Source organism: Crocodylus siamensis, chromosome 8, assembly GCF_052110815.1.
Source record: "Crocodylus siamensis isolate JL-2025a chromosome 8, ASM5211081v1, whole genome shotgun sequence".
Lineage (NCBI taxonomy): Eukaryota > Metazoa > Chordata > Crocodylia > Crocodylidae > Crocodylus > Crocodylus siamensis.
Genome location: NC_143402.1, coordinates 67081404 through 67101080, shown reverse-complemented (window position 1 = coordinate 67101080; position 19677 = coordinate 67081404). Strand labels below are relative to the sequence as shown.

General features: G+C 47.2%; 2 protein-coding genes across 9 annotated transcripts in view; one reads left to right on the top strand and one right to left on the bottom strand.

Annotated features, from left to right (window-relative positions):
* Positions 1-9928, bottom strand: part of RECQL5 (RecQ like helicase 5) — a 46808-nt gene extending 36880 nt beyond the window's left edge. Inside the window, exons 1-8 of one of the 5 annotated variants that reach the window (XM_090061325.1) lie at positions 9752-9928; positions 8906-9042; positions 7337-7458; positions 4710-5228; positions 3926-4031; positions 3362-3473; positions 1892-2054; positions 1362-1444 (exon numbers count right to left, since the gene is read on the bottom strand). In XM_090061325.1, coding sequence (XP_089917451.1) covers positions 1362-1444; positions 1892-2054; positions 3362-3473; positions 3926-4031; positions 4710-5228; positions 7337-7458; positions 8906-9026 — 1226 coding nt within the window. In that variant the 5' untranslated portion in view covers positions 9027-9042; positions 9752-9928. Of the gene's footprint in view, positions 1-1361; positions 1445-1891; positions 2055-3361; positions 3474-3925; positions 4032-4709; positions 5229-7336; positions 7459-8905; positions 9044-9661 lie in introns of those variants that run through there. The other 4 variants (XM_090061323.1, XM_090061327.1, XM_090061324.1 and 1 more) reach the window with 4 other exon arrangements.
* Positions 9929-10026: 98 nt separating this feature from the next.
* The window catches only part of SAP30BP (SAP30 binding protein), a 51764-nt gene continuing 42113 nt past the window's right edge, over positions 10027-19677 (top strand). For 2 of the 4 annotated variants that reach the window (XM_090061329.1, XM_090061328.1), the window contains exons 1-3: positions 10027-10183; positions 10273-10382; positions 16118-16165. In XM_090061329.1, coding sequence (XP_089917455.1) covers positions 10069-10183; positions 10273-10382; positions 16118-16165 — 273 coding nt within the window. In that variant the 5' untranslated portion in view covers positions 10027-10068. The remainder of the gene's footprint in view (positions 10184-10272; positions 10383-16117; positions 16166-19677) is intronic. The other 2 variants (XM_090061331.1, XM_090061330.1) reach the window with 1 other exon arrangement.

Below are 19677 nucleotides of genomic sequence, written 5' to 3'. Positions count from 1 at the left end.
GCAAGCAAATGGAAACACAGTCCATAGAGTTCACTCACAATCCTGAGGCCTTTTCCCAGATCTTGATAAGGTGACTCTGGTTTTGTGCCGCTTTTCCAGTCCCAGTCTTCTCCTTTGCTATAGTGAGCTCCCCGACTCACCTAGGGTCTTTTTCCAGACCCTGAGAGGGACACTCTGGCTCTACACTGCAGCCTCTCACCTCAGAGTCCTCTCTTTCCTCCGATCTGCCTCAGTTCTGCCGCAGTCTTCTCCCAGACCCTGAGCGAGTTCTCTAGGTCACTGCTGCTTTTAGCCTCCTAGCCATCTCTCTTCTGTCCTGATCAGTCTCTCTCCAGGAGCTTTGTAACTCCCATAGGCCAGCCAATTATCGTTCTCAATTGGCCCACTCTGTCGTGGCAGGGTTACAATCCCCCTCTGCCTGCTTCCAGCTGAACTGCAGCCCCCGAGGCATGCAGCCAGCCAGTGTGGTTATGTGCCAGTTTCATATGCCGAGATCTTCATAGCAACAGAGGATGGAGGAGGATGGTGTGCTCAGATGAGAGAGAGACTGTACCTCCTATTGAACTGACCAGCTTTAGGAGCTGAAACGATTCAGACACAATCTAACCAAATCAGACATCACTAGAAGCAGCCAAGCTCTGGTGCTAATCTCAAGCAAGTGCTCCTGGTTTCTGCATGAAGCCTGGTGGTGAATTCTACAAGAGACTAGGAATTCTGGGGCATGGATTTAAGAGAGTGTCTCAGAGTCGCACTGTGCTGCTGGTTTCCATGTTGACGGCATACGACTGCTTACAGAAGTTGCTATAGGGAAAGTCATAGGGTTGACAGGCAATACTTGTGGGTCCCGGTGCCCTGAAAAGCAAGGGAAGCAGGGTACAAAGGGGATTTTTTTTGGCTCCAAGGGCTGTAGTGTTTGGCATCATGGAATAGCAGCAACTCATACTAGTGAGCAGGAGTACTGAACAGACTCCAGTGTACCAACCAGGAACCCCAGCACTCTATGTCCCCAGTATCAACCATTACATCCTACAAACACATTGAGCAGTTCTGCTTCAGTGATCAGAATAATGATAACTTTAACATCAACATTTTAGCCCATTAAGCTACAGGATCAACAGCCAATTGCAATTAAAGCAGGCATTCACACCTCTCTGAGCTGCTGTTCCTGCCAGCCTTCCTCAGCCCACAGACAGCACTGCATCCATCACATTCAATGGGATTTGGAAAGATTCCTTCACAACCAGTAGGAGACATTTTTCTTCTCCACAGTTGCAAAGTTACAGAAAGCACAACAGTCCTGGCTGTCATGGTGACGTAAGAGAAAGAGGGACCCTCAAGCAATGCATAACAGATATACTCACCCAAGCTCTTCACAGAAGGTCACCATAGTATCAAAAGCTGTCATCATTGCTTTATCAGACTCTTTCAAGGTGCCTTTCTTCTCCTGAGAAGAAGCAGGGGATAATCAGCAAAGCTCCCTCTGATACAGTTTTGGACAGGTGCAGCAACTCTGCCTACATCCAAACCCAACTATCCCTCCAGCCTCTAGAACATAGGCTCCACTTCTCTTCCAGCCTATGGCAGTACCACAGCCAAGTCTAACCACCTCTGCCTGAGCCATGCCTCCAACTCCAACCACTTCTGTTCTCACTGCTTCAGCCTCTTCCACTCTCTTCAAATGTGGCAACTATGAAGCCAGATCCAGGTACAATACTTTTACCCCCAGCTCACGTGGCAGCTTTGGGACCAGATCTAGGTAAACTCCATCCTACTCTGGGACACTCTGAAGTGACCGCAAGATTAATGTTAACCAGACAGCAAACACAGTAGCAAACTTTTACCTAGAAGACTGAAAAAACCACGCTCCGGAATACTATTCTGTGGATCTTACCTGGATGGTAAAGAGCTCCTTCTTGATCAGGTAGCTGACCTGGTCCCGGTCATCCCTAGAGTAATAGAGACGGCAGCTAGATGGCTTCCCATCTCTCCCAGCTCTTCCAGACTCCTGGTAATACCCAGCCATCGACTTGGCAATATTCCAATGGGCAACGAATCTGCATGGGACAAGGCAACAGGAAACGTGTTGTTGTAGACTTCTTCAGTGGCTGCAAGGACAGCAGCACTTTCCGCTGAGGTCAAGGATAAAGCATACAAATAGGGTGGCAGGAGGGTGAGAGTCAGAACCTAGGAGCCTATGAGGTAAGGGGTTTTGAACCATGAGCAACACAAAGGGAAGTTACAACAGAAGACTAGTATGTATGTGAACAGTTCAATAGTGGGATGCCACTCAAAGACAGCAGATACAGATGTATCTAGCTCCCCCAAATGCATCAAGATATACAATTGTGAAGGATGGAAAAAATAGTCTGTCTCCAGACATCTGGGTCTAGTACCACAAAATTACACGTTAACAGAGTGGCGTTTGCTTTGCAAATTCACAAGATGTCACTTAAATTTCAGTACAAAGCACCTTTGCCAATTATATGCACACAAAGTTCTGGCTCAGCTGTGGACTAAGGGCTCCCACCCAGGCATGAAATGCCACTGTGGACCATTACTAACTCATAATTAAGTCTGCACACGAGAAGTGCATCCAAAAGACACTACTGCAAAGCTGACTTAGGTCTGCCACCATGGGACGACACAGTGACTGCTGCCTTTTTTATTCTTACTCGCATTTTTGTACCTCAGAGTTCTTAAAGCAGTCCAGTGATATGCTGCCAATATTTTTTAAATACTCAGCTTCTATCAGGACTGTACTATCAGGAGCAGCCAAGAAGCATCAGGATACAAGTTTCCTCCTTAGCCGTGGCTGTCAGCTCCTGCAATGATTAACTATTGCTGGGGACAGGGTTAGCAGCAAACTGGGACAGGCTGACTCCAACAGAAGCAGAGATACTACATCATCCTTCCATTCACCCCCTTAGCCCATTCCCCAAAAGCAACACCAGTACTTGTCAGGCATGGTGCATATGCAAGTCACCACTCAATATCTTATTAATGCAAAGGCAAGGCTGAGCAGCAGTGCTTTGTATCAGTCTGGGATAATCAAATGTCCTTCTGATTAAACCACTGATACCCAGGAAAGAGAGAGAAGGTAGACACCAGCACAGGCCTACAAGTTAAACTATGGTCCCTGGAGCTCTTGAAACCCCTCTGAGCTTATCCCACAGACACATTTTGCTCAGCTGCTGAGTCGTTGAATCTTGCAGAGGCTATCTTTCTTCCAGGTGTTTCAGATGAGTTAGACCTTAATGAACAAGAGAGGCTAAGAAAGCCTTTCCCTCTCCTCTTCCCAAGTTCCTGCCCATTGTAATACCTCAGTTCCACCATTTCTTCAGCCCTCCAAACACCAACACACCTGACATTAGCTTTGTCAACTCCCATTCCAAAACTGATGGTTGCAACAATGACTGGGACCTTCTCCTCCATCCACTCAGTCTGAACTGAAGTCCTGTCAGCTGCCTTCAGTCCTGGGGAGGGAAAAGCAGAGAAGTCAGAAGGAAAGAAGGGTACCCTTTCTAGCTCCATCTACTGCCTGACTGGCTCAAGTTGCAAGAGCATACAGATCAAAGCTTAACCCATTACTCCAGACTGCAAACTGGCTCAGTGTCAGACTAAGGATGCAACAGAGGACAATCTGGACCCCTCCCAAGCAGAAGCTTGAAGAGAATCATCTCGCAACACGGCACACAGGTGGTTACATTCAGACTCTGGAGGATCAAAGGCAACAGGCTCCCGGGAACACCATTCAACCATTTCTCTAGCATTTGTATCAAGGACCAGTTGCCTTGAGTCCCAGGCCCCACCTGAGCTGTCACAATGTCAGACCTAGAGAGCTGCTCTCCAAGATCTGCCTGAGCCAGACCATTAAGGAAGGTAACCTTCTGTTACACTGACTCTAGGCAGTCACAGCTTCTAGTACCTGCATGATAGGCCTTGGCTTTCACTCCTCTGTAGCTCAGCTCAATAGCCAGCTGGTCACAGGTTTCTCTTGTCCTGCAGTACACAATGCCACAGCCAGAGTATACCTACAGAAGCAGAGAGAAGGGAAAATCCAGTGTGCCACCTGAGGAAGAGTGACAAAGCTAGCAGCTATTACTGCTGAGGGACCAGGACAGAGAGAGCCTACAACATATCTCTTCTTGGCAGCAACAAAATACCCTTAAAGTTGTGTCTATGCCCTATGGCGCTGATAAAACAGCATGAAAGTAAGGCAAATTGGATGCCTGCCTGTCTGTCCTAGATACTCATGAAGTCCCCATTACCGTAGTATCCAGGCACCTTACAGTCTTCAGTATATTTCTCCTCACAACACCCTGAAAGGTAGAGAGGCATTACTATCCCTGTTGTACAGGGGAATAAGTGAGGCACAGAGCAGCTAAGTAACTTACCAAGGACACTGATAAATTGGTACAGCAAGGAGCTAAACAGGTCTCACCATTGCCATATTTCTGGCATGTAGGCCAGCCTACATCATAGAGCACTTAGTCCATAGCAAAGCAAAACTCTCATATGCCCATTTTTCCAGCAGGGAAAGACAAATGAGGCTGGGAAGGAAATCCTACACGTCAAAGATTGAGAATGTCTTAAAAATGACTTAAGAATGCTCCTTTCACAGACCTTCCTTCCCAGACCTGTTAGCACCATACATGTAGGAAGCCTCTGTAGGGCTCTGGCCTAGGAAGTAATTCCCAAGACAAACCTACCCCTGTGGAGTTCTCCACTCTGAGAGCCTTTAGGCAGAAATCCTTCAAATTCCCATAGGAATCAGTCAAGAGTTCTTTGAACTGCACATCATAGAACAAGTTGGATCTGAAGCAGGGAGTCTTGAAGGTGGCGATAGGCTGCTTCAGTTTAAGAGATGCCACAATATCATCCTGGACCTGTTTGGTGGCTGTGGCAGTCAGAGCGATGCAGGGCGTGTTAGGTATGTGACAGCGCAAGGAGCCCAGCCGTAGGTAGTCAGGCCGGAAGTCATGCCCCCACTGGGAGATGCAGTGAGCTTCATCTACCACCAGGTAAGACAAGAGGTTTCGGGACACTAGGGAGTTCAGGATGGGCTGGAAGGAGGCAGCAGCTGCCATCTCTGGGGTGAGATACAGGAGCTTTACCCGGGGTGTCTCACTTGACAAGTCAGCCAGAATGGTCTTCCTCTCCTGGGCAGGGAGCTTGGAGTTCAGGGAGTAGACTCTGACCTTCCGGGCCAACAAATGATCCACTTGATCCTGTGACAGAGGAAGAAAATAGCACTGAAGGAAGCATGGTATCAGGATTGCTACCAAAAAAGATGAGCATTTGAAAAAAAAAAAAAAGCTGTACCCCAACCCAGACCAGGTCTACACACAGCTACTGCGAAGCCACAGCTCCAACCCTCTTAAACCAAAAGCATCAAGGTTTTAAACACAGCAGCTAGCAAAACCATTCAGCCTTGTGTCTGTGCGACCACTGGCTTTTATGGTGACAAACACTCCCTGTGCAGCAACGAAACTGGCAGAAGGGATCTATGCATGACATGTCCAGCCCTTCCCAGAAGGGGTGGGAGGGGACCAAATCTTTTCAGGATGCTTACCATCAGAGCATTAGGGATGCCAACTACTCATATCTATAGAGCATCTCTAGATCCACAGGCTGCCAAAGCATTTTACAAACTTAAGTGAAATACATTCTACGTACAGATATTGCTTCACCCACCATTACACAAAGGGTCCACCTCCAAGGTGAAATTCATAGATTCTTAAAGCACAAAGGAATGACCAGATCCAATAATCTGACTCTGTGTATAACACAGGTCACAGAATGTCACGTTCTTGCCCCTGAATTGAGCCCAATACCTTAGGTGACTAAGGCATGGCTTCCAGGCAGGCACAGTCTTACTCAAACATTTGGGAATTTGCCTTTGCTGAGACAGGGAGTTCTCCACGCCACTTGCTGGTCTGTTCCACTGGTTAGTCATTTCACTGGTAAACTGTGTATCTTAATTCTAATATGAATCTGTCCAGCTTTCACTTCATCCACTGGCTCTTGTCAGGCCTTTGTCTACTAGGCTATGGAGCTTTTCACCCCAAGGGAGAAAGTGCTTCACCATCCAGTCAACTTCCAGTTTCCTTTGTAATAAATTGACTGCACCAAGTCTCTCACTGCAAGGCACATTCTCCAGCCCTTGATTCACTTTTGTGGCTTTTCCTTGCATCCTTGCCAGTTTTCCCAGCATCCTTTTAAAAACACACACGAGAACTGTACACAGCATTCCAGTTTCAGTCTCACCAGTGCATTCCCAGGTCCTAGGTATTATTCGCCTTTGTATTTAGTTGTACAAAAGGCAGTACATTTCAACAGCCCTTAACAAGCAATATACATCCTTCTGGCCAAACTGCATTATCCTCTTTGTTAGTTAGCATCCTGCCCATCTTTGAGTCATCTGCAAATTGTATCAGCAGCAATTTTCTCTCTCTCAACTTTCAGGTCCTTGCGAAAAATATGGAATAGCATCAGGACTAGTACTAATCCCTGCAGAACCCAACTGGAAAGATTCTAGATTGAAGGAAATTCCCTACTGATAACTATTTTCTGAGAGCTATCAGCCATTTCAAAAATATGTAAAATGTTGGTTGAAGCCTATTTAAAAGGAGGCCAGCATCATGCAGTGCGTTGGACTGGACCGAATCTAAGTAATGTTGCAGCTTCTCCTGTGGAGAGTGATTGTTCACAACTGAGTATAACACACCAGAAACAGTAAGGTGCCCCAAAGTAAGTGCCCTGTAACCTAAAATGTTTAAGAAGCGCCTCTGCCAAAAACTGCTTCTTCCCAGAATTGCTTTTTTGTCCCCAATTCTGTCTGATAATGACAAAGATCAGTTATGAGAAAAAAGGATTATCCTTAGGGTTCTTACTATATGTGATAAAATGGCAGTTTTATTCTTGGGAAAGCTCCAGTTAAAACACTTATAGTGGATCAATGCTGCTGTCTCCAGACAGCATCACTGAGGGAAGGGAACAGGACCAATCATTGTGACCCTCCGTTAAATCAAAGGTCCCCATTGCAGTTATATTGGTTCAAGTCCCATTACTGTCACCATTAGAATGCTGGAGAGAGGCCTCCCAGAGTTCTGCTCTTCAGACAAGTCAGAAGACTTTAAACCCAGGTAAATCTGGCAGCAGCAACATTTTCTCCTACTAACAGAGTGGCAAAACCCACTTATTGGTAATGAGAAGAGACCTGAGAGACCAATTGATGTTAGAAGCTGGTGGGTGGAAAGGCAGGACCCAGCTGTGTTTCCCCAGTCTCCCCACCCCTTCACTGATTGCCTATCCAGAGCTAACAGGAGACGGTTACCTGAATCAGTGCAATCAGAGGTGAAATGACAATGGTGATGCCCACTGCCAGTACTGCAGGAAGCTGGTAGCACAGGGATTTCCCTGCCCCTGTGGGCATGCATACAAAGACATCCTTCTCGCCTGCGAAGACAACAGAACAAGACTCAAAGCTGCTGAACAGCGGTAAATTCCTTTGGATTATGCTGTGGAGGGTTGGGTACAACAGCTTGTATACATGAAGAGAAGCTGTATTCATGCTGGGCTTATGCACGTACAGCACTAGATGCCAGCACAAGAAAGGTCTTTTTTAGTTCCTAAAAGCAAAATAATCTTTTGCATGTTTCTAGCGGCTTCTTTACAAGAATCTCTAGCTGCTTTGCAATTAATTCAGCCTTGTAATCCTGCTACGCAACAGGAATTATTCTACCCAGAGGTTTAAACCAAGGTACAGTGCAGTTAACTGACTTATTCAAGATTATACCATCCCAGTGCCAGAAGGGCTTGCTTTTAGACTGTACCTTCAGCAATTAAGCTGCTATAGTCTCTGGACAGATTTTTACTGCAGTCTGTTAAATAAAATCTCCCCGCAACAGAGATTTAAGACTCTTTCAACTGCAGGCAGATACTTTATATGAACTAGTATTGTAAAACAGCATCCATTACTAAATGAGAAAGAGGACAACTCATACCACACTAACTAGAAGGCAGAAACATATTGCTGACATGATACCCTGGCTCTGACACAGGCACTTGCTACAGCTGTGTGTGTGAGCTAGTGGCCAGTGGAGAGAGGGAGATCATAGGCTTCTGATACTATAGCCTGGTCTATAACTACCAGTTCTGTTAGCACAGCGATGTCAGTCAAGAGCACGGAACCAAACCTGGTTTACAAAGGCACCTTGGCAAAACCCTAGCATACACAGGGTCTCACCAGTGAAAGAATGCTTTTACCATTTCATTCAGAGAACTCTTCCATGAATTCAAACCATATCTATAATGGAGCCAAGTCATGTTATAAACTTCTGCCAGCACTACTTTGTCAGTTTAAGGTGTGAAGAGCTGCAAACCCCAATACAGGAGACTGGACACCTTGCTGGGGTCACCTGACCTCAGTTGTCTTTCCTGCCTAGTGCAGAGGGGCTGGACCCAATGATCTTGCAGGGTCCTTCCAGCCCCTAACAATCTATGAATCTATAGCTGAGCCAGCTGGAGGTCCTAGAGGAAGGGCACTTAAATCAGCAAAACTGCATATTAACCAGCTTAAGACTTCTTATGTTTGGGTGGAGGAAGGAAAGACCATTATTATAATGATATACAAGGCAGGTTTATTAGGTCATCTACATCCACTGAGAACACTTTCCCAGTAAAGGATACTAGCATTTCTTCCCCAGCAAAGCACCCTTGGATTATCTCTGGTCTAGGATGGTTTACCACAGTGGCCAAACCAAGAAACCCTCTGTAGGGATTGCAAAACCACTGTCAGCAATGCACAATCCACGAGGCCAGCTCCTTCAACTCCACTGCAGGCAGGAGAACTGGAAGCTGACGAAGTAAGGTCACAGTCTGCCAAACAACTGCTGTGTCTTACCTTTTGCTACTGTCAAGACTGCACTTTCTTGCAGAGAGGTCCTGAAGGAATCAAAACCAAAGACCTTCTTCAGAGTCTTCCGGACCCGGCCCTCCAGGCCGGAGGAGCTGCACTCGTTCATCTTATGGGACTTAGGACTAGGTCAAGGTAAAGAAGAAGGAAAGGAGCTTACTTAGCTCTGCTGTTCTCTGTACCGGCAGCCAATCGCAACATCTCCGTCAGGAGGATTAGTCCCACGAGAGTCTCACCCGCCTGAATGTTGCGGGTCACACTCCTCCAGGACCAGGTTTCTGAGGGTATCTTTGCTTCCAAAGCCCACCCCCCTCCCCCGGGGCAGAGCCGGAATCGTTCACAAATCAGCCTCCTTCCCGCCCCCCACCACACCCCACTAAACAAGGGAGAACCAGTCTCATGGCAAAACCTTTCCTCCCTGTACAACTAACACCCGTTTCCTCCCCCTACGCACACAGCACTTGCAACAGCTTTTGAAGGGGGAACAGGGGACAGAGCTCAACCCCTCGACAAGGAGCTGGTGCTGGGGCCAGGCGCTCCTTAGCCATGTGCTGGCCTAACCCGAGGGATGGGCAAGGGGAGCAGGAAGGGCCACGGGAGCCCTCATCTCTGCCCCTCGGCCGGCTCTTTGCAAGGCTGCACCTTCCTCAGCTGCTCGCCCCCCCGCTGCCTCCTCCTTCCCCCCTCCCCAGGGCCCTGCCCCTCCCAGAGGAAACCTGCCCGGCAGCAGGGACTACTTGAGACCTTTTGCTTCCCTGCCCGAGCCCCCTTCGCCCTCCGCGCGGGCGACCTCAGCCCCGATCCCGATCCTCACCGCTCCTCCGCTTCCGTCACCTGTTCCTGCGGCGGCCCCTGGCGCGGAGAGATGACGTCAGCAGCGTCCGTTAAAGGGCCAGTCACCCTCACTCAGACACCGCCGCCGCTACCGAGCGCCGTCGCGGCGGAGGGGCCCCGTGTCGCCTGGCAGGTTTCGCTCTCCGCGGGCCGGCTGAGACAGGGAAAGCAGCAGCACTCCTCCCCAACTAGCCCGAAGCGGAAGGGGTGGGCCTTGTTGCCATAGCGAACGCTTTGCCCTCTGACCCTGAGCGTCATCCCCCCGCGCCGGACGCGAGCTCCACTTCCGGCAGGGGAGAGGAGGGGGGAGGGGAAAGATGGCGTCGGCTAAGCGGAGCGTCCTGTCGTCGCTGGCGGTTTACGCGGAAGACTCCGAGCCCGAGTCCGACAGCGAGGCGGGCGCGACGGGCAGCGATGGCGTCGCGGCGGGCGGTGAGTCCCCGTCCCCTTCCCTCATCCCCTCTCTCTCGTCCACCGCGAGGCGCCGGCGCGCTAACCCTGTCCCTCGCCCCTGCCCCCAGAGGAGAAGGGCGGCCTCGTGTCCGAGGGCTACGGCGAGGACGACTTCTCCCGCCTCGAGGGCGACGAGGACGGCTACGAGGAGGACGACGACGACAACAGCCGGCAGTCGGTGAGTGCCCCACCCCTACCCACCGGCCTCCCGGCGCCTCCCCCCCGCGAGAGCATCGCGCGGGCCCGGCGCCCTGCAGGAAGCCTCACTTGAGAGCGAAGCCAGGTTCAAGTGTGGCAAATAGGGAAGCCATGTCCAGGTTGAGTTGGGGCTTCTCACACGGGCAGCCAGTCCCTGCAGGCTGCGTGTGCCAGCTGCTTTGCAAGGGGAGCTGGGGCAGCCTCTGCCTGGCTGCGGCAATGGGACACCTAAATGGCTGGGAGCGCTGCCTGTGGCAAGGAAACTTGGTCCATCCCCTGCCATCTACAGCGGAGAGGAACCGAACAGGCTGCAGAGGAGTCACTGTCTCACAGAGCTGGGGCCAGCCCAACTTCCAGGCAGTGCTGCTGCTTAAAAAAAGCAAAAACTGAAAAATGGGGCAAACGAGAGCCATAAGGCTTCAGATCTAGGCTTGGAAACATTCATCACACAGAACCCTTCCTCCCCCACGTCGCATCCTTTGTCATCCTGTCATTGCCTGGGCAACAAATGGTGGGACACCCTTGGTGAAGATGGGGGCAAGGGTTCCTGGTATGCGAGCCAGGAGTCCACTTTGATCCTGTAAGCCCCCAGGGGCCCCAGCTGGCAGCTCCTCTACAGAGCTGTCACCATGGGCATGTACCTCATGCACTTCACATACCTGATGCCTGCCTCTTCTGCAAGCAGAGACAGACCCTGGTGCACGCCCACCTGGAGTGCATCATGCTCCAGTCCCTTCACTGTCTCCCCCAGAGCCTTCTGCTCCGGTTCTGGCTGCACAACTCCCCACTCTTTTTTTACATGCTCCCCATCCACAGCCCCACCAAGTCATGAAACCTTCAAGTCAACCTGCTTCTGGCCCTAGCCAAGCTTGCCATCTTCCTGACGGAGAAGAGTGCTCTGTTGCAAGGCAACCCAGGGACTATAGGGCTGTTTTTCTGTCCCTGTCCATTTGCATCTCTAGGCAGAGTTTCACTGGCTCCTTGGACATGTTCAGCCAGTGTGTATTGTTTGGTGTACCCTAGGCACATTTGTTTTAAACCTGTGACCTTCATTCCTGTCCCTGTTTTGTATTTTAATTGTCCTAAGGAATCAGTGAGGTGCCCTTAGTGGCCCTCCCTCTAAGGGGGGGCTTATAACTCTACTTAGTGGAGTGGGGATTGGCTCACATTCTGAACTAGTACATCAAAGGGCCTGTGTCACACATCCTTGGTCCTCCTGTCCTTGCATCCTGGTCAGATGACAAGATGGGGGGCACCCTCAATGGACAAATCTGTATTCTGCCCTCATGTTACCAGTGACCTCAGTTGGTGGCTCCTCTGTGGAGCTATCACTACCGGTGTGTACCTGGTGTGGTTCAGGGACACCCCCCAAGAGCTGCCCTTTTTATCAACAGAGGGAGACCCTGGCACACACCTATCTCCAGTGTGCTGGGCTGCAACTCCTGTTCTTCCTCCTTAAGAACCTCCTGCTGAGGTTCTGACTGCACTTCTCCCCATGGCTTTTTGTTTATGCGCTCCTCCCCTTCTGTGGCCCCACCAAGTCCCAGGACCTCTTGGTCAAAATCGTCTGGGCTCTGCCCAGCTGGCCATCTACCAAACTGGAAGGAGGCTCTTGCTTGTGAGGAACATGGATGAGTTTGGGGATGTCTTCCTCTCACTCCACTCATGTCTCTAGATCTGAGTTTCACTGGGTTGCATCCACAGGCTCCCTTGACTCATTTAGGGGGCACTAGGTGCTGGCTGGCATGCTGTGCATTATATCCCCTTCCCTATGAACCTGTGACTTCTTTTTTCCCTGCTTTTTTTTTTTTTTGTCCCCCATATTTAGTTGATATGTTCCCAATAGCTCCTGCACCTTGCCCTGCCTTGGCTGGGCAGTTGATATGTCCCTGTAGCCCCACTCCCAGTACCACCGCCACCACCCCAGGTTTCACCATAGCCCTGCTCCCAGTGCTGCAGCCACGTGCCCGGTGCAGGCCCGACTCTTCCAGGCACATGAGTGGAGGTGGGGCATTGAGCTGAGACTGCTCCAAGCGCGTGATGGCGGCACTAGGAACTGGGCTGTGGGGGGCACTGGGATCTGGGCTCCTGTCCCCCCCCTCCCCCAAATGCCCTCCCGGGGTCCACACAGCGGTGAGAGCGCTGCCCCCCCATTGAGCCACAGCTCTGTCTCATGCCCCGCCCCACCCCAGCTGGGCAGCGCCTACCCCTGCCCCCTCCCTTCCTCACCATGGGGGGGCATTGATCTTCCCCCCATGCCACTTTCCTTCCTCCTCCTCTTCCACCACAACGGACTTACCAGCTGGAGGCAGCTCTCCCCACTGCCAGGCTGTGCTCCTTGCTGCCTGTGTGCTACACTGTGGCTCTGTGCACACAGGGGCATTTATCGGTGCTAAATTATTGGCTGCATCAGGCTGATTTCCAATACAGCCTATTTTCTTTATATCAGTTCCAATCCAATATTGGGCCGATGTACTGGTGCACCTCTAGTCATCCCTCGTTCTTGTATTGTAAGAGATAGTAGGTAAGAGATTTGTTATTTACTTTCTCTTTGCCATTTACTATTTTGTAAACCCTTTTCATATTCCCCCTTGAACGTCTCTTTTCTAAACTGAATCAGCCTACCCTGTTTAGTTTCTCCTCATGAAAGCCCCTCCATACTGCTAATCATCCCTGTTGCCTTTCTCTACCTTCTCTAGTTCTTCTGTACCCCATTTTGAAGTGTGGGGATCAGTTCTGCTTACCGCAGAACTTCTTTTAATTATTATTATTATTCCTTTTTTATCTGCTTACAATTCAAAGGATTTCACCTTTTAGATCCACCGGTGGCTCAGCTCACTTGTGTTACTAAACACTAACACTGGGGCCCTCCTGATTCCACCCCATGGATGAGATCCCAGCATTCTGTATCACTAGCTGAATTAAATAATCCTCTATCTTTTTGATGTGTAATTGGGAGAACAGAAACATGTTGCATGATCCATCTGGACAACTCGCAGGATGGAAATTATGGTGCTTATGTCCCTTTTCTTTATTTTTCATGGATACAGAATTCACTTACTGCATCAATGTCTATTGATATGGCAGTGTTTTTTGGGGGGTTTTGTATAGATCTGCGTGGTTTTTTGTTCGTTGTGAAAGCATGGCATGTTCCTAACAGCACTGTAGATGGCTGCTTTGTGTGATACCTAGGATATTCATACACAACGCATGACATTCACAAGGCATCTAATGGCCAAGTATAGATCCTACACACAGAAGGGCAAGTTATTTTGTCATGGAGCTGTAGTGGCTGTAACCCTGTGAAAATCCTAACTGATAAGACATTAATTTAGAATTCTAGCACTAGATTACACTAGAAGGATTAATCTTTTCTATCTGCCTAAAGTTAGTAGGGATCTGAGAAACTTGAAGTACCTTTCCTCCACTATAACGACTGATTGGAGTGAGGTTTTGTTTCTTCTGTCTTGCGTGTCATGAGGAGTTTGCTTACCTATTATTGTACTCCCACTTCAAGTCTCTCACTCCTCTGAGGCAGGAAGAGGGAAAAGAGATATTTGTTGCTGTAACTGTTCCCCACAAAATCTGTGTGTGTGTGTGTGTGTGTGATCATAGATAGATGGGATGAACTTTATGCCTGTCTCAGCCACTGCTCTCAGCTCTCCTAAGCAGCAGCTGTCAATTTAAAGCCAGTGAAATGATTACCTGAACAGTACAAGTTAAATTGACTTGGTCCAGTTAATTCCATATGGCTGCTACCTGGAAGAGCTGTACATGATGGCAGAAGTCTCATGGCAGATGCTTTGGGTGTTCAAAGGGTGAACTAATGCAGTTTCTTAACTTCCTAGAGGCTGGATTTCTATTTTTTTTGTTTGTTTGTTTTGCATTCATAGGTGTTAGAAATTTTTTAGAGAGAGCTTAAATCTTGAAGAAACTGGTGGCTTAAACCTAACTGTTCATCATCAGGAAAAATCTTTTTGTCCAGCATGGGCAAGTAGGTTTTCAAAGAGCTACAGGTATAACTTTTTTGAAGTTAGAATGTAGTCCCACATCATCTTAGAAGTGCAAGAAATAGAGAAGATATCCCTTGCATATTTAGATCTTTCTACAGATTCTCTCTTACGGGGGTTTTCTCTGGTTATTGATTTTTATAGCCTCAATGCAGTTACCAAAACTGCCTCTCACTTTATAGCCTATCATAGCAATGGAACATTAGTTTTTAGGTTTAACGTTTTTCCAGGACCAACATTGGACCTTCCTAATGGAAAGCCCTTTCTCCTGGAATTTTCTTTCTCTCCTTGGCCATCCCAGTTGGTATTAGTTGGTAAGCTGCTTTCTTCAGGAGTAGTTGTGGGTATAGATCTGTAGTGTAAATGATTCATGTACACTGAGGCTGTAGGTTTTTAAAAGCTCTTTTAAAAACAGAGCCTGTGATATTAAGATCTCATTATTTTTATTATTATTTTTAGAGCACTGCAGCCCATGTTCACTCCAATCTCAGCCATTTTCAACTAAGGCAACAAAGTGGTGGAAACGCCAAATTATTCAGCTTTGTAATCCTTGTGTACATAGGTGATATAATTGAAGTAGCTGGCAAGTTGATGTGCTCCCCTCTCCCCAACCTGGGCAGGGGGTTGTGGAGGGGCAGCCCAGATGGCAACGCAGCAGCACAGGGCCTCCAACACATGCCCTGAGATGGTGTAGACTGAGATGGCACTTCCACTGCAAATTCCTCCTTTCACTTTGCTTGCAACTTCCTTTAAGTTGTTTCAGGCCAAAGTTAAAGAGGAACGGAGGAGTTTGAGGGGAATCCATTCACCCTCAAATATGTGAGTTGGAAGAAAATATATGTTCTTAAAAATGTGGTAGCTCTTGCACCTGGTTATGTATTTGTATCTAGAGGGAGCTGCCTTGTAATGGTCAAATTAATTGGCCAGCTGAACAGTGTACTCTTCAGTGACAATTGAATCTATTGTGAAAGCCACAAGACCCTTCTTGGATAGTATATGGTGATTTCTGTTTGGCATTTTGTCCGTTACCTGGTTTTATTTTCTGGATCAAAATGATAATTGAATGAAGCCCATTAAGTAAAATTCTTCCAAAATGACTTTGTTCCTCTTGAGTATTTGGAAGTGCAATACTGTGTTTGATAAAAGCAAACTTGCTTCCTCGGGCACTGAACTGTAAATGAGCAAGATCTGGTGTCTGCTGGCATCACCAGATCTTTCAGACTTGTGGGGCTTGGCTACTGTCACCTAGGCTGCATGATGAGTGGGATGGCAGGCAAGCTGTGTCTTCTGTGTTGCTGGTGTGTGCTTTAGAATACAGTAGGTCTCACAAATGCTGCTTGCTCTGAGAGAACTGCTAATGAGGAGCAAGTGCAGAAACATTGAAAGAGCCAGAATTCTTGCTTGACAAAAACTTTCTTTCTAGTTCTGCTTTCTCCTTATTGTCTGGTTTTCAGTAAAGAGGTGCTGCATGAACTCTGGGGGTGGGATGTCTGCTATGCAGAGTCATGCTTTGGCTAAAAATCCTTCTTTCTGTGGCTTGTAGAATTTCTTTGGGGCGCTCTGAGGGGAGGGGGGGATTGAGACTTTAAGCTTAAGCCATCTGTAGCTCTGTTGTTGGGCTTTCGAATTCAAGCCCCTCAGTATACATTTAGTAATTTACCAAGCCCACTCTTTAAGCTTAATCCTGTAAATTCTTGTCTTGTAGGAAGATGACGATTCAGAGACTGAGAAACCTGAGGCTGGTGACCTAAAGGTATTTGGAAGTGTGGTGTGGTGGGGTGGGGAAGCTCTTCACAAAAGAAATAAATCTAAACAGCGTGGCTTCGTTCCTGGCTTGTTTTGTCACGTAATTAGTTTAAGTTCTGACTTATTTTTGTACTTGTGACACGAATGTTCAAGACCTTTTAATCCTAGCTTGTGAGAGAGATTTAAGGAAGCAATAGTCATGTAACCAGACCTGTGATTAAGCTGAGAGTCAGGTTCTGAAGTCCTGGATGAGCTGTACTGTGAATTGGATCTGACCTGGTGGGAAGTTGTCAGAAAGAATCAGTGCAGCGATGTGCATAATATAATACAAGCTTGTCACAAAATGATCGGAAGTCTGTTGTGACATACGTGTCTGAATGCTTGTATTTAGAAGATGTTGCACGAGAAATAGCTCAGTAGAGGAATCTGTTTGCAATGGGTTCACAGCCTCTAGAAACACTTATAATATTCACTGAGAAAGAACCCAAGGTTTTATGGTAGCACTGACTGGTGGTGTAGCCGTGATGGTCTAGGAAATATAAGAGGCAACAGTCTTTGCAGGTGATATATTTTTTTATTGCACCACCTGCAAGGCTGGGATACTTATTCAAACTTTTGAAGAAGAATGAATGAGACCTGAAGAATGTGGCGCATTCAAAAGCTTGTTTAAGTCTATCTTGCAACCCTGCAGTTAGTCCAATAAAAGGTACCACCCACAGAAATCCTGGCTGAGCTTTTTATACCAGACTGCTCAGTCATCCTTTTTAATAAGAATTTGTGTTCAAAGCTATTTGACAGTGAAAGAGCGCTATTAATCCCAAATTGGGGATTTGCAAACAATGGCCTTTAGAAAAATGCCTTTTACCTAAAATTGTGTCACTGCTTGCACTGCTGGCATTCAGTTGCTGTGTAACAGAGCATGGCAACACGTTTAAAGGCAGGAAATATGTGGATGAGCTGTATCTACCAGAAGATAGATAAGGAGACATGTATAGATAGGATATAATCATGCTGGAACTTGGTTTGGAAGCTAGATTATTCCCCATAACTACATGAATGTGCAGCGGGATACTGAATGAGTATAGATTGCCCAGGGAAGACTTTTACCTGAGGACCTATGTCCTATCTCTTACCTAAACTTTGTAGAAGGCAGGGTAAGATTTGCACATTGTGAACTAAGCAAAGTAGATAAACTCTGCAATCAGGCTTCACCTCAATAAATTGGAAATTCTGTGGTAGCTTCAAGTAAACGCAGAATAGAGGTTTTTATTGGCTAACATGTACATGAATGTAACTTCAGTGTTTTGGTACTCTGCTTGAATGTATTTGAATGCACCACCTAATCAGTTCACCAACTCTTTGCATCAGTGTAGGTCCTTGCTGTTGTATCGGTGAAGGTCTCGGTAGCTGGGTAGAACAATGGGTTCTTTCTGCCCAAAAAGGCATGAGGCATGCCTGAGGGTTTTGCCACAAAATTGGAGGCTGAAGCTCTAGGTAATGGGAATGGAAATGTTCCTGGGGAGCAAAAGTGACTTTCAGTTTAGGAGAGGGGAAGGAGGCCCCTTCAGTGTCATGTTCCTCATCTCGACACTCAGCCGTTCCAATTCCCGCTCCTAAATATTGGCCACTGGAATCAGTAATGTTGGCTGAGGTCATCCCTGGATGTATTTCTTGCTAGTTGTTTGAAAAATACTGCAGTGGTTTGCACTTGCTTCAGATTTCAAAGGTTTTCACAACCAAAACTGCTAGATAGGCTTATTTTAAATGAAAATTTAAAAATATGTAATGGGATCTGGCCCTGCTACAAAACAAAGGGTCTTATTGCAGCTTCTTGTTTTGCACCTTGTGTGAATAAAAAACTTCAGTCTCCAAAGGAGTTGATCCATATCAGCAATAAATTCCTAGCAGATTGAAGCGGTAAGATGCTGCCACTTGTAGCAGTGATGCGTTTATTTGAAAATAGCTCAGCTGTATTGTTTGCGTTCTGTCAAAGCATCCTCTTTTTCCATATTTTCTAGCTGTTCTTATTAACAAATGATTTGTGGATTAATCCTTTTATCCATGAGACTCTCCATGCTTTGAATGCCAGGGACAGCTCTACGTATTTAGTGCCAGAGCTGCAGCTTTGAAACTGTAAACAATGGATTCTCAAAATGCAGGTAAAAGTGGCAGGAGGGAGTCAGTGAATGTCCCTGCACGCACAGTTCTTTGTAACGGGCAGTGAAAGGGAAGAAAATACAGGGAAGGCAGATGATGCACTGAGATTGACTTGAAGGCCATGCAGTACGTGGGAGCTGGGAATAGAACTACTGGGAGTTCTTATTCTCACATTGGTACCTTAACTTTGGAGCATCTTACCTGCAGCTTCCACTGATCAAACGGGTATATCCTAGCCTGTCAGCTATCAGCCAGTGACCTGCTGCTGCAGGGAAAGTAAATGGCTTTAAAAGCAATCGAGTCCTTTTAAGGTATTGTGTTTTTATCAGTTTAAGTAGACCATGGCTGTTTAAGACCTTGCCCTTGATTTTTAGCTTTCCAGTACAGTGCTCTGTTAGAATCAAGTGCCACTCACACCTGTTGTAGGGCAGAACAATTGTAATTAATGGAAAACCCCAAACTTTCTGCTCGAGATGTAGCAGAGTAATATTGCCATGCAGTAAATCTATAAAAAGGACTTTTCACCGAGGAGTTAACATTCCCTTTCAAATACAGTAGTCCTGGGAGGTGGTCTAGTTCATGACTCGAACCCAGCATCAGCGAGAAGGTGGAGAGCATTGGAAAGCTAAAGGAAAGGAGGGAGTTGCGTGGCTCATCACACCTGCAGCAAGACATGGAAGAAGGGGGTGTGTCTAAAATTGAAATGAAAGCTGAGAGAAGGAGCCAGATTTGCAGCCATCATCAGGGGCATCTGCATGATTTTGTTAGGGGTACAATGCCATTCAGGAACAGAACTGCACACAACCTTGAAAGAAAAAAATCCATTATTTGGAAAAAGAAGAAAAGTAATGGGCATTTAAAATTTAAAAAAATCCTATAAACTGGAGGGGGAGAGTTATTACACTGAGCTGTGAAAGAATCCAACTGAGAGCCTGTACATAGTTTCTCATGACAGTCTGTACATAATTTGTGGTGATCTCGCTGAGAGCATGAATGTGGAAGAGGCTCTGTTTGAATTCTCTGCCCAGTTTAAAGAAGAACTAAACACTTACGTTCTCATACTGCAAAGATCATTCAGAAAATACCCCTTTTCTTGCCTGAAGAAGGAAATCTTACCTTTTAGGCACAGGATGAGGGATAGAAACCAGGATTCCTTTCCTAACTATGCTGAGGGATTGTCAACCATTGAGCATTAAGGTGAATTTAAAGTGCAGTAGCTGTCCCTGCATAATTTAATGTGGGGCATTCTTAGTTCACATGAATGTAATGAGGGAACTCTAGATGTAAATAATCCCTTAATGTAAATTTGGGCAGATTGTTTAATGTCTGTCGCCCCATGCTGGAGTTCTTGAGACTTAGTGC